The 15,140-nt window shown below is 38.8% G+C and overlaps 1 protein-coding gene across 1 annotated transcript in view; it reads right to left on the minus strand.

Moving 5' to 3' along the window:
* CTNND2 (catenin delta 2) overlaps positions 1–15,140 on the minus strand; it is a 287,386-nt gene that overhangs the window by 5,725 nt on the left and 266,521 nt on the right. Inside the window, exons 12-13 of the mRNA XM_009276983.2 lie at positions 9,358–9,484; positions 4,896–5,027 (exon numbers count right to left, since the gene is read on the minus strand). Of these exons, the coding sequence (XP_009275258.1) occupies positions 4,896–5,027; positions 9,358–9,484 (259 nt within the window). The remainder of the gene's footprint in view (positions 1–4,895; positions 5,028–9,357; positions 9,485–15,140) is intronic.

The raw sequence follows: 15,140 nt of genomic DNA on the forward strand, positions 1-15,140 counted from the left end.
AGTCCAGACAGGACAATACTGTTCATGCTTCGTTGATGTCAAGAATAAAAGATTGGTATAAGGCGCAACATCTGAGGGTTTTATGAAGAATCTGATGAAAAATAGCAAACTGGACACATGCTAATTTATATGTTGTTCCTACAAGCAACCAGAGAGACTTTAAGGAGGGTCATGACCTTTCCATCTTTTTACAGGTATATAAAAAGGCACATGGTACATATGTGCCACTAATAGCCATGACTATTATAAAACCAGAAATAGTCCAGAGTTGGTGCATAGCTGTCCAATGCGCTACTGTGACATTTGCACTGCTGTGCTCCGAATTGTCACATGCCAGACTGAAGACCTGCAGTCTCCCAGATCACATATTCTGCGATGGAAAAATGGATAGTTTCAGCTTATGAAAATAGCTGCAAGGTCTGCGTTGCTGATTTCACTGCAGTGATGTGGATACAAATTCACAAGTTTAAAATGCAAAAAAAAAAGTAGTATTCTTTTCTTAACGTAATAAAAAGAAATATAATGACACATCAAATGCTTGGAAATGAATGCCAAGAGTTCAAGAACAAGAAATCTTGGCTTAGTCTAGCTGGGAGGCTGAGGTAATTCTGCCTCTGGAGGAAATGTAAGTCAAGCAATGTAGCTGCTAGCAATGCATGCAGCACCGCTCCAGTACCTGCTTCTGAACACGCAGGCGGCATCCCTGGGAACTCCATTCCCACTCTGCCATGCTTCAGTGAGCAGTTCACTCTTGCTGTCCAAAAGCAGAGGGCAAATATAAAAGAAAGAAGGGAGAGAATGAGCTAGATGAATGGACAGATATTGTGTGGTTAGTATCTGATTTTTGCTGTTAATATTGTATACGTACCATCCTAGTAAAATTATCAAACAGAGAGAAAGAGAGGTTAATGAAATAATTTTCTTTTTTAAAACACGGCAAGAGAAGGGAAAAGGGTACAAGGAGCAAGAGATGGAGGTTTTCCAGCAGCCACACTTCCTTACAGAGATGTGAGAATTGTAACTGCAGATGAAATGATTTCAGGAGTGATGAGTGTGTGTGTGTATTTTATGCAGTATCTAAACATCAATATGTGATAGTACTGAAGAGGTACTTTTTACTAGGCAAAATTGTGAAGGTTCTAAAATGAGTACTATAATCAACCTGCAGTACTTCGTGGTTGCATTGCATGAAGAACGTTATACCTTCCTTTTTTCCCCCCGTTCAGTTTTCAAGGTGATAGTGGGTTAAAAAAAAAAATCATATAGTTCCCCACAGCAGTTTTCTGCAAAGCTGACAACAACTTTGAAAATTATGTCACTCAGTGGTTTATGTGACAAAGATATCACTGACCGAAGCCGTCCCCATATATCCCAGTCACTTGATTCATGGTTTAACATTCAGCTTTCACTTATAAATACTTATTCTGAACACATTTACAGACACTTGGAAATAACAAGGTGCTAGCCTTTTGCCCTCACAGAGACCGATAGTAAGAAAGGAAAGCTCAGCTGGACAGGTAGTCATCCTCATCTGGTATTGCATAAGCAATTGCTGCTATAAGCAGCAGGACTCCATTTTCTAAAATTTAGTTCAAGACAGTAAATGAAAATGCTTCTGTGCCTCACAAATCTCAGCTAACAGAGATCACTACCTGTCACTACCACTGCCACCTTCCTGCACGGTGAAAGATGAGGTAAGGGCATGAGAAAAGATTACAGTGTATTATGGTTTCTTAAAGTAATAATAAGTTCAAGTAGTGCGAGCATCTGTAGCTATTGTAACAGATGATGGTGGTTGGTTGCGTTCTGAATGTGCAGGGACTTGCAAGTAAGTTTAAATGACAAAAGTATAGATGATTGATTCTTGGCAATCAAAAGAAAATAAATTAATCAGAAGGTGTTTCTGCTGGTGGAAGTGAAGATACAGGGTGCAGACTGTGATGTACGTATTAGTTCAGTGAGGGAACTAACAAAGTAAAAGCAACTTTAGAGTAGGAGTCCCATGATAGTATACAGTAACCTTATCTTCCCTGTTCTGAAGGAAAACACCATGGCATAAATAACGTTATCATATGCACTTATAGTTCCTGTTTTTTTAAAAGGAATATAATAGTTTTTGTCTTAAAAATATACTTTAGGTGATAAAATTTTATTATTGGTTATTATTTTCTACAGAGAAGAGAAGATGGATAGTAAATGTACAAGGTATCATAAACCTGTGAAGGGAAGAGGGCAATGAAAACTTTGATATTGTTCCTCTATTTTTTAGCTGTCCTTGTGAAATCAGTGTAAGTTACCATCTTCAGCCAAACTGTTTACTTCACAGATTCTCCATTTTTCCCAGACATTTCCTGACAACTCCCCACAATGGCAAGAAGCCAACATTTCTGCTTCGAAAATCCATCAAAAACCCCTCATTTCAGTCCTAGCCAAGAGGTCATAAAATTTTTGAACTGTAAAAAGAGAAGGGCTTTGGAGAAGAGCATGGAGACAGTTGTGGATGAATTGGGACTACAGCTGTGGCTCTACACTCTGTGTAAATCCGCAAGTCAAAGAAAGCTTTGTGTAATACATCAGCTTGGCACAAAATACAAGAGCAGCTCAAAATACGTATACGCCAGGTGGAACCTGAAAAAACATTTATCTAAGTCCCATAGGCTCTATGAATGTATTAGCTGCAATGCATTGTCTGATGCACAAAATGAAATACAGGCATCGCAATGAACTTGCTACACAAACTTACATTAGACCATCCAAGTAAAGTCAAAATGTATCACAATTAAAATCACAAATACTGATTTTATATTGTTCTTTAATGAAATATTTCTTTTATGAGCTACAAATATGTCACACAAATTTCATGTTGAATGTTGACGAGTGAGACTCCTTCTAACTGTCATTTTCTTTTGTTCTTAAAATGGTGCTTAATTTGAGCTCAGACCAAATGAGCAGAGATTTGGTGACCTGAAAGAGAGAGAAAGTAATTTGTTAATTTCATATTAATTTGTACAATGGTCATGTAAGACTGTGAAATATTATTAAACTTTTCAATTTGATTTTGGTTTTGATTTTTCTCACTGAGCTCAGTAGCTGGAAAAATAGTCAATAGCTCAGCATGATGCTGAGAGTTTCGACCTTCCTTACTAAAAGCCCACCCAAAAAATCAATATGAATAGATCAAAATACAAGCAGATATTAAAGGAAAACACGATGAAAAAATCAAAGTGGAGCAAAGGTTGCTGGGGAAGTACAAACCTCGCAATCTGAAAATTATATTGAAAGAGAAAGGAAACAAGGGAAACAGGAATGGAAAAAGAAAAACACTACAGTAAAAGACAAAATGAAAAGAGATTGAGGAAAAAGAAACCCCCGCTATTTTTAAAGTGTGGAGAGAGACAAGACTATCTGCAAGGAAACACAGATTTTCCACATGGAAACCCTTTTTTTTGTGAACCTTCTGATATAATCTGGTAGTCTAAATTTGCACATACAGCTAGAACAAAATACTAATGTTTCTGCCTTTTCAGCCTACTGCTCTTACTCCTGAGATTCCCTCTTCACGGATCCTTGACAAAGTGGTGAAAAAACGCAGTCCTGTCCTTCACAATCACACAAGGACGGACCACTGAAGTGTTTTAGAGAACCACCTTGTGCAGTGACTGTGAAAGACTCAAAATATTACAGATACATAAAATCCAGTACCTTGACTGAATCTGCTGCAACCTCATGTAGTATGCTGCACATGCCGTTCAGGACACTCCTCATTTCTGTGGTTTCCAAATGCTCTTGACTGTCATTCCTCTTCTTCAGATTTTCACTTTCATGCTAATTAAATAGTTCCATATTGCATTTTCACACAAATTCAAAGGCTGGCCTTTAGGCTTTGATTACACAATAGCGTGTAACACAGTAGATGTAGTATGAGTATCGTCATATCCTAAATACGGTCTTGAAAGCTAGTATGGATGGCTTCACGCTGAGTCAGCACGCTACTGGTGTCCCCAGTGAGCTGAGGAACACAAAGACAGCCCATTCTGGCATCCTCTGAGCAAGACCTCTACAGAGGGCATGGGAAAAGGTAACAGGCATTCAGAAAGTGCAGAGTGACTCCTCACTATGATGTCTGCTTGCCCTGAGGTAGCATTTGGCGAAGAGGACACCATCATGCTCGGCACTGTATAAATGTACGAAAATGTTCAACAGAGGTTATATAAGCCTGTGCAATGGTGACGGAGACCAACACATATTTTGCAACGGAATTAACAAAGAGGTGCAGTACGAGGCAAAGCACTCAAAATTTTATAGTTCCTCTAAGTGCTAACAGGTTAATGAGCTCACTAGGGGAGACAAGCCTTCAGTGAAATCTGCAATAGACGCCATAACATACACAGAGAAAACTGTTCCATTTACATCAGCCCAGCTGAGAAAGTAACAGGGATAGACTTTACAAACTGCTACCGAATTTCCTAGGAATGACTGATGTGCAAAATAAGCTAACCGGTCCCAGAAAGCCATTCCCTGCAAAAGACAGATGTTAGCGATCACCGCACATGCTCAACCATTGCCATGCTTCAAAACCAAAGCTAGTTAATACAAGGTGGATTTACTCACTTCATTCTGAAATGAAAACAAACTTAAAATTAAAAAGAAATGTAAAATTGCTTTTAGAGCCTTTCCTCTGTGAAGAAACAGGGTCTTCACAAACCATTTTCACACAGCATTGTATTCATTAAGATCAACTATTTCTTCAGTTGTATTTCTCAAGGTGGCTAAAACTTCAGAATCAACAAAAGCAGGTTGAGTCTTTTCTACAGCACAGTAAACCCAGCCAAGCCTATAAAACCAGTGGTCTACCACAGCTGATTTTTATATATGCTATGCAAGCATAATCTCACCTGTCATGGTGTCTTTCCTAGAAGTGTGTTCTCCCTTATTTCCATGGTAAGTGGCGTTTGTTCCAGTTGATTCATAGTCTGTTTTTCTTTCTTTTAGGCTGATCATTTCCCGAGGTGAGGCTGGGGCACTTGCTAGATTATAAAAATGGATTTATTTTTTCTCGCCGCATATGACTGAATGTAGTGTTTAACTCTAGAGTAAACATTTTAGTAAAGTTTTTATTTGGTAGCATGCTAACATTAAGCTGTTTGAAGAAACACTACCCCGTTATGGAAGAAAAGGTGCTGTTATTTCAAATACAGGACAAATGTATTAATGGGACAATCAACTCCACACATCATTTTCTCTCTGACCGTTTTACTTGTTTCACTTACAACCAACATGTAAGATGATCATTAAGAAAAAAGTACAATAATAATGATTTTTTTTTTCCCCCTTTAGCTTTTTAATTTCTTTATCTTCTCAAAACCTTCTGGTATAGGCACTTCCATTTTTTTCTCAAAATGGTTAATTTATTTCTGTTGACAAGACCATTAACTTTCAGCTGTGTGGAAAAACCCTTATAAAAGGGTTTCCTCCCTTCTCTGTTGAAAATAAAGAAACCCATTAAATTATTCTAATGGGGACAGGAAGAAAAGAAAGGTGTTTTTCATAGAAAACATATAGTGAAGAATGCCTAACACTTAAAGGTAACTCGAATAATTTCTCTGTCTTTAAATATCTATGGATGAACAAATGCCATTAAAACAACAACTGCTACTTTAAGGTATCATTAAAACTAAATCCTTCATCACCGATACTCGCGGTATGGCTAAAAGGAGGAAAGTACGAGGTGACTAGGAGGAGAACTGGGTTTGTACTTGATTCTCACGTGCTGGAAAATGTGAAGGTGATCACTGGCACTGATCATGAAGACTTAGAGCTCGCGATGCTTCGGAAAAGGAGAAAAGCAGAGGAAACAATAATGGCTTTCAAGTAAACTGACTTCAATACATTTAGGTGTTGGTAGATACAATGCACTTTCCTTGTTGTGGAGGGCAGGGGAAGAAGTACCAGGTGAGTGGCAGAGCACCCCAGAGCCTCGTGAAGGCACAGTGGTACTGAAATAACTAAAGTGCTGATGCTTACTTCCACTCCCTCCCCTGCCTCCACCCAGATATTTGATATTGCAAAAGAACCTCAAAAGCAGTAACAATGTCCTTGCTTAAAAAAAAAGAAAAAAAAAAATTAAAAATGTAAGACAAGCTCATTTGTGAAGCTTGATTGTGAGTTATGTCTTTCAGCATCTCTAAACTGTGTTACATTTTTTAGTTAAGGAGTAGGGAAGGACTTGTACTTAATTAAGGAGTAGGGAAGCACAAGTGATGTTGAATTCTGCTTAGATTGATTTTGCTGGCCCTGGCCTCTGAATTTACAGTGTAAGACAATCATTTGTGAAGCTTGATTGTGAGTTATGTCTTTCAGCATCTCTAAACTGTGTTACATTTTTTAGTTAAGGAGTAGGGAAGGACTTGTACTTAATTAAGGAGTAGGGAAGCACAAGTGATGTTGAATTCTGCTTAGATTGATTTTGCTGGCCCTGGCCTCTGAATTTACAGAGCAAATGCGGGACAGACGTTTTTTCTTATGAAGCCATTAGAATTGGGGATTGCTTGTCAATAGTGATGTAACTCTAAAGCTGATAATCCAGCAGATATAAAGACACATGACATTAAATTACCAAATCAGCTAATGGCAGCTTGAGTCTAATAGGGAACAAAACAGAATGCAAACCTTGAAGAAGTTGCTAACATAGGGATGCATGTTGTTTCACATACTCTGGTAATGCTTTTAAGCACTCTGGTGTTTTGAACAAAATTGACTGATAAAGACAAAGCCATCTTTCTCTGTTCCCTGTGGGAATTCTCTCTCTCCTCCCATGTGAGAACAACTGCTTTCTGGCAAGTGTAAAATCCAGAAGTGCTCTCTTTCAGAGTTTTTACTGGAAGTAGACATAAAATTATTGGTTGACATTAGACTGAAAAGTGGTATCAAGGCTTTCTGCTCTTATTCTTAAAGGACACAGAAAAGAAGACAGAGCTCTCTACGCTAGTTAAAGCATCTTATCACCAAGTCTATGGATGGATGGGACATTGTGAGTTCATTTACTTCAACTCTTTACCCCAAGGTAGGATCCAGTATACCAAAATAATTCTTGACAGATTTTCATCTAAAACTAAAGATCTCTAATGACAGAGACCACATAACTGCTCCAAGCAGTCTGTTCCAGTGCTGTTTCCCTACTGTTCCCTGATGTCTACCCTGACTCCTTGCTGCTCATTATTTCCATTTCTCTGCTATGAAAGTAGAGAAAGTTCATGCTGTTCCTCTTCACAGCTGGCTGTTACCTGCTTGAATACTTGATGCGTACCTCTTCCCACTGCCCCCATCTTGTGTCTCTCTTATTTGAGTTAAACAATTACAGTTCATTCAGTGTGTCCTTATATCCTGATTTCTCCATCTCCCGATTCATGTTCACAACTGACAAAAATCCCTAAATAATTTCTAAAGAACTTTTGTCTAGCCAGAGATTCTCCTTATAATTTATTTGTAAAAGACTGGATCTTTTTTCCCTTTGGACAGTATCTCCAATTCTCAGGATCACTCTGAATTCCAATAATGCCCTTCAAGGTACATGAGTTTCTCCCAGGTTTATGTCACCTGTAAAGGTAATAGGCATTCTTTGTATATTATCTGGTTCATTCATGTAACTGCTGAAGAGTACTGGACCCAAGGCAAACCTCCAAGCAAAGCCTTTTTCCATTTTGGCAATAAGCAATACCCATTCTTTGCGAATGGTTTTCAGTCAGTTTTGTATTTACCACACATGATATCTTCTGGACTGTTTGTTAGCTTGCCCTAGCTTGGCTATAAAAATCTTGTGTGAAAGAGTCTTATTGATTACAGTATATTTAATTTATTGACTATTCTTTCCACAAAGCGTTTTAAGTATGTTTTAGCAGGAATTCAGGTGGATTTTATAAGAACAAATCGTATCGAACCAATGTTTGGATTTGATATGGATACTACCAGACAGACAGTAACTTATACTACTATGTAGAAATAGCTACTCCTAGAGTTAAGCAGTATCTTATGTTCCTACTATCTTTGAGATGGTAGGAACTGTCTCAACTATAGCTCAGATTGTGATTATTTGTTCCAGCAATTTTCTAGAATGAAGTTGAGCTGATTGGTCTGTAATTACATGGGCTCCTCTTCCTTCAGAAACAGCCACTATATTTGTCCTTTTCCAGTCTTATGATAACTGATGATGGCAGTAAGATTTAATCCAAAATTTAAGTACATTCTTCAAGCAATAGAGTAACAGAAGTGAGGAGACAGTTCTGGCAACAAGAGACAGAACTAAGATCTCAGGGCCAGACATTTCAAGTGCCTTGGACTTACAGCCAAAATGAGATTTTGGAGAAGGAAAAAAGGGAACAAGAGCCCTTTATGGACTTGTGTAATGACAGATTTTGAAAACTGAATAGCAGCTCTCACTGTACTTCTGGCTACATTTTCAAATTTCCTCAGTGGTTGTTCTGCAGGACTAAGATGCAGCTTCTAGATAATTAACAAAACAATTTTCTTAAAAACAAAACTATGGCACAATGCCGATGGCAATAATCAGTTTGGCCAATTTTAATCCTAAACTCTTGGTATACCTATGAATGACAGCATTTGATTTAACAAATAGTAGAAAGCACATTGAAAGGCTGACTGTTTTACTCTGTTTATCTTAGAAGATTTTCACTGGGAATGGTTTTATCTAACCAAGGTATGGTCTACCTTAGAATAAGCTGAAGGGAAAATGCCCAGATTTCTGAGTAGAAAAATTAATTAACACTGCAGCATAAGTTGAGAAACTTACATTAATCTGTTGTATGGATCATACAGAATTAATGACAGCTGGTGTAAATATGCCATCAACATTACATGAAGACCTGCAGTCAATCTTTTGTGAAACTTACTTACATATGCATGTGTATGCACAATTATATACACATACACATATAATCAGAATAAAAGCTGACAAAAAATAATGTGGATCCTTCAAGTTCAGCTAAGTGTGCAGAGTGGTCATAAACGACATAGTGGTTTTCATGACTAGCAAAGTGAGTGACAAAATTTCCTCATGACACAAATGGACACCGTTGCCCTGAGATCTAGTCAGGTAATCCCAATCAGGAAAACACTGCATGAGAACTCATAACAAAAAGTTATGGAATATTCTTTCTGCTGTAGAACTTTACAAGGTGTTAATAACAAAAATATTCCTGTTTTGAACAGATAATTCAGGTAAGAGTAAAGAATATATTTTGTGCCCTTCCACCACTGTTAACAACAAATCCGGACGCCAGTGACATTGCTTAAAGAAAAAGACCTCTGTCTTAAACTTCAGTTCTGAAAGCCGGGTCTTACCTGAGCGGTTGTTAGGAGACATGCGCACAGGAGAGATGGAGGGCGTGCGTGATGAAGAGTACGGTCTTTGCCGATCCCTTTCTATTGTTGAAGATGAGGCTACAAAGTGATACTGCGACCATCCGTCCTGCAACATCAAACATTGCGACAGCAGTCAGTGAAAACGCCATACAGTTCCCCATTTTAAGTACAGAGTATTTTCCTCTAGTGTTTTCACTACGTATACACAAGTGGGCTACCATCTTTTTCCTGCCACTGGGCGGCAAACATTCTTAGCGGTGCAGGATACGACGTGCTGACTGTACTGACACACCAGGAGAAAAAGTAAAATGCAGAAGGTTCTGTAAAATAACACATTTCAGAGAGACCCAAATTATGAAAACACTGAACATCTTTTTAGGCTATTTGTTTAATAGTTCTGTCTTTTTCCATGACTCTATTTTCACATTGCAAATGCCATTCTGGCTATGAAAATATTCCAAATCGTAAGACTGCTTGTTTTCATGGTGAAAATCAGTTTTTGCTTTAAATCATTTCTATTTTATAAGGAAATTTTGGAGTAAGTACATGGGGAAGCTCCAGGATTATAAAAATTATTGTAACTATTTGGGTATCTATAGTCTAGTTATGTTAACTGCCCGTTTGTTCACACGTGAGGGAAAAAGAATCAATGCATTTTCCTTGTTGCATTTTTCTCCAAGATGTACAGAAAGAAATTCTATTCCTTCTTGTCGTAGTTTAACCTAAGCCGGCAACTGAGCACCACACAGCCGCTCGCTCACTCCCCCCCCCCAGTGGGAGGGGGGAGAGAATCGGAAGAGTAAAAGTGAGAAAACTCGTGGGTTGAGATAAGAACAGTTTAATAATTGAAATAATAATAATAATAATAATAGAAGAAGAATATACAAAGCAAGTGATGCACAATGCAATTGCTCACCAGCCGCTGACCGATGCCCAGCCAGTCCCCGAGCAGCGGCCCCCCCCAGCCAACTCCCCCCCCATTTATATACTGAGCATGACGTCACACGGTATGGAATATCCCTTGGGCCAGTTGGGGTCAGCTGTCCTGGCTGTGCCCCCTCCCAGCTTCTTGTGCACCTCCAGCCTTCTCAGTTGGTAGAGCATGGGAAACTAAAAAGTCTGTGGCTAGTGTAAGCACTACCTAGCAACAACTAAAACATTGGTGAGCTCTAGACATTACTCTCATCCGAAATCCAAAACACAGCACCATACCAGCTACTAGGAAGAAAATTAACTCTATCCCAGCCGAAACCTGGACACTTCTATTTAAAACTGTGGTAGTGGTGATGTATTTAAAAAAAAAGAAAAAAAGTAATACAAACACCAGAAACAGCTAGTTCAGAAATGAAAAAGGAGAGTTTTAATAATTCATATTTTGTTCCTGTACCATAATCCAAAATAATGTACTTTACATTTTTAAAAGGATATTAAAAATAGTTTGAAAGTATCATGAGAGAATAAATTGACTTTTGCTAGTGCTTTTATTAAACGACAGTATTTCAAATGTCTTAAAGTATTGATAGATTTTAACTGTCTTTATCACTGCTTAATGTTAAATCTAAATCAGTAACAGAGTTTTCTCAGTCTCGCACTGAAGGCATAAGCCTTTTAAAAATGCCTACTTTCTCTTGGGCTCAGTGGAAATCAAGTCAAGCACCTGGCATGGCGCTAAACAAACTTTTTGCAATGAAATGCTGAATAAAAACAAACACAATATAATATTACCAAAAAACAGCTGGAATTTTCCTCTTGCTTACACAAAAATAATTCTCCGTTGGGGTAGTACAGAATATTCCCACCCCCTACCTCAGGCTACTGCAGGCATCCAACCCTGAATCCCACCCCCTCCCACTCTCTGCCTTTGTCCAAGGCATCTCTCTGACTTTGTTCCCTCCACAAAAACCACAGGCACCTGGCTCTTGGAATTGCAAGAGAAAATGGCCTGAAAAATCCCCCTTCCTCTAAATGTTTAAGAAAGAGAACTCAGCAAGAGTGTGACACTTTCTCTTTTAAAAACAGCAGAAGGAAAAGAAGATACTTATACTTGATGTAGAAGGAAACATTGTAAGTGAATTAGGATAGACAGATGTGACACCTAACTATAGATTCTGAATGTCTGTACTCCTTACATAACGTGTTTGTATAAACATGCATGTATCTCAGTCGTAACTGCAAAGGAAAATAAAAGGAAGAGTGAAGCCTGGGCCATAGCTTTCACAGACTTTCCCTAGAGTCGACAGTGAGTGTTTGTCCACAGAGGTCACTCATGTTTAGGACACTTCACTGACTGCACCTCCTATTTCATGACAGTCATATAAGAAAACACAAGGAAGAAAAACAGTTAATTAATAAAAAATAGTAAGAGTAACTTGAAAAGAATCTTTAATACCACTTGCTTAAACCAAAATTTTCTATATCCAGTCTTTCATTTCCACAAAGCAGCTTCTACACAAGCCGCGTCCTCCAACCTAGAGGATCAATGAGAACGCAAACAAAACCATCTGTAAAGCCCTAACTTCTTAATGTTAAATCAAATTGGAAATGATTAGAAACTTTTCAATATATACATAATACATATATATATTTAAAAATAACTAATAGTTTGTAGTTGTAATTATAATGAATAGCTTAAGTCCAATAATCTTATCCAGGCATCAAGACTGTAAATAACATACTTAGCGTTATTTTTACATCTCCTGTTAATAGTAACTTGCACGGTGATTTCTCTACTATAAAAATGAAGTAGCAAACATGTGAGAAGCCCATGCCTCTATCCTGCTGAAGAAAAATGTTTCCCTTCTTCCTCCTTCTCTGGGGTCAGAAGTTCTTACCAGAAAGGTGACTCTGTAATTCACTCTGTTATAGTTTTCTGATTGTTTAGTTTCTTTTAAACAGACTGCTGAAGAGGAAGATACCAAGAGGACAGACTCAAGACCTGATAAAAGGAGAAGGAATAGACTATTTATTACTGTCTGCCTGCAAAAGGAGGAGACATCAGCCATGCTTACATAGTGCAAGTCAGAAATGCTTCCAGCTTTGTGGATCTGGATGCACGCATGGCCAGGTACGCTCTCCTTTTGCACTCTTGCTTCCCTCAAACAAATCCCTGGCATGTGGGTCAGAAAAAAGTGACCTGAATCTTCCCCTAAGCCTTTCTTCCTGTTGTCTATTCCATCTGTATTGTTTACATTAATACCTGGACCCTGGCTCTGATGGGAAGTGGATGAAAAAAATCCCCGTTATCTGCACGGTCCCATGGACTCTACAGGAATAGCGCGTGGCACCGGTTCTGTTCTGCAGAGTATCAACAGGGACTTTGTCAACATTGCTTCCTCAGAAACAGCATTGCAAGGTGCCTCCACAGCGAGAGAGCAAAATCCCGCTGCAGTTGGGACGCCGGCAATAGCATTCTTCTCTGTGGCAGATGTTTTTCCTTCTTCTCCTCCCTGCAAATTTTCCTTTTTCTCTCTGCTGAGAGTAGTGCCTATAATGAAGTCTTCAAATAAAATCTGCTACAAACTTTCAAGTTTGCAAGCCTGATCAGCTCAATAAAACAACTCAGGCAAACAATAAAACTCTAACACAAGTCCTGTGGTGACTTGGCATCGCTTTTGACTAAAAAAGGCATAATGCTATCACTGTACGACAACCTTCATGGTGTTTTTCAACAGCATTATGGGCAGCTCCCAGACCTCACAGTATTTCAAAACCCTAATACTTTTAAGTCATCTATCTTTAGCTCTCCTCTGCTGCAAGGAACAAGCTTCTTTCCTTGGAAAGGTAAACAGTTTGTAACAAATTCATTAAAACCATCCCCATCAACAATTCCAAAAGCTATTAGCGTTAAATATTGAAACTAATTTTTAAGAGCCTAAAGGGGGTATTTTCAATTTAATGCCGAGATAAATACCACCTGACATGATGGCTGCTTTCATTAGTTTGTTTCAGCTCTAGTGCCTGTAATGAAATTTAATTAAATTGATTTGGGTACTTAAAGGTACAGTATATAATAGTGTCCTGCAGAGAAGAAAGCTAACTCAGAAGCAAAGTGTGTGAGACTGCATTTCAGAAACCAATTTACCAGCCACAAACGTGATCTAGGAGAGGAAGAGTAAGACAAAAAGATCTGACAAATTGGAAAGAAATTCAGTGCAATTCTGTTACAGAATGGGTGCATTTGTTAACTGGCAGCAATTAATTAATAGGTGGCAACTGCACACTACAGGAGGGCACAGAACAACCAGAGTACAGAAATACCATTATGTGTCCTTATCGTCTCTTCCAAGGTATCTTCTACTGGGCATTTCTCTATATTTTGACTATAATGACTATGTATTCTCCTGCAATTATACTCCATAAAGTCCAAACGTTAAAGCTTGATTGGCAGTGACATGTTTCTGATGATACATTCTTGGGAAAGCTGCAGGGATTAGATTTGGGGCGGGGGTTGGATAACCACTGTAGAAAACAAAAGTGATATTGTAGTCTCACTGATCACCTTTTACTGGGCTTAAGGAGTGAACAGGTCCTTTGTCCCCCTGCTCAACTTCAAGTTATTTTGAAAATAAATAATTTTCTTCAAGCCCATGGGAAATAATTATTTTGTCAGGGTGACTAAACTTACTGTGCCAAACACCTATTGCATAGGTACCTTATGAAAATATAGTTTGGGTTTTCCACATTATTCTTTTTATGTTTAAAATGTAGGGAAAAAGAGAAAGCAGTTTTCTATTGTGTTTGCAAGAATTTCAAATTTTCAGAACTCTCTGGTAGTGGAGTCCTTGACTTCAGGTATGATTTGTGGAGGTGGGCGATATCAGACACACCGTTTTCTCAGCTGTAGTACAGTAACACTATGAGGACTGAATGAAATTAAGCCCTGATGGGAACTGACACCATGCTGACACAATGGGAAACCAGAGCTCCTGCATGAAGAATTCACAGACAAGAGAGGAAAGAGAGGGGACCAGATACAATGAGGTGGCCAAGCAATGTGTGGTGGAGTTGGGAAGGAGCATCGACATCGCCAGCCTCAGTGCGGTGCCCAGCCTGGATGACCTCATGGCATCCAGTCAGAAAGAAACCCCACATCAGCTCACGTGCTAATAGCCATGCAGCAAAAATAAAAACCAGCCCTACCCTCTGACTGATTATGCTGATCAGCTGCTAAGAAGACACTGACTTAAAAAGCACTGAGTGCTTTAGAAACACTGTACGGTGGCTGCATGTACATCAGTATCTTTCAATGCTGAAGAGTGTAGTCTGCCCTGACTCCTGGGCACTGATGTCCTAACATTGTCAGGAAGAAAGAGAGCAACTTCTTGGAAGCAGAGAAATCCCACTAGGGAAAAGAAATAAAAATGATGCAACAAATCCAATAATGAAACAGCTAAAACCTGAGAAACTACAGAGAATGTTGTGTCCTGCCTCCTCCAAGTTTACAAACTCTCCAGCACGCTACTTCTTGCTTCAGGCCTGATCCTTTTTTGACTTGATTTAATAGACGTTTTTCCGAATGACTTTAAGCATGCAGGACCAGACTTGTTTTGTCATCCTACTTCCTTATCTGTAGAATCATAGAATCATAGAATCATTGAATCATTGAGGTTGGAAAAGACCTCTAAGATCATCGAGTCCAACCGTCGACCCAACACACCATGCCCACTAAACCATGTCCCTAAGCACCTCATCTACACGTCTTTTAAATACCTCCAGGGATGGGGACTCCCCCACTTCCCTGGGCAGCCTCTTCCAATGTTTCA

The sequence above is a fragment of the Aptenodytes forsteri genome, unplaced genomic scaffold (genome assembly GCF_000699145.1).
Source record: "Aptenodytes forsteri isolate BGI_AS27 unplaced genomic scaffold, ASM69914v1 Scaffold322, whole genome shotgun sequence".
In the NCBI taxonomy this organism is placed as follows: Eukaryota; Metazoa; Chordata; class Aves; order Sphenisciformes; family Spheniscidae; genus Aptenodytes; species Aptenodytes forsteri.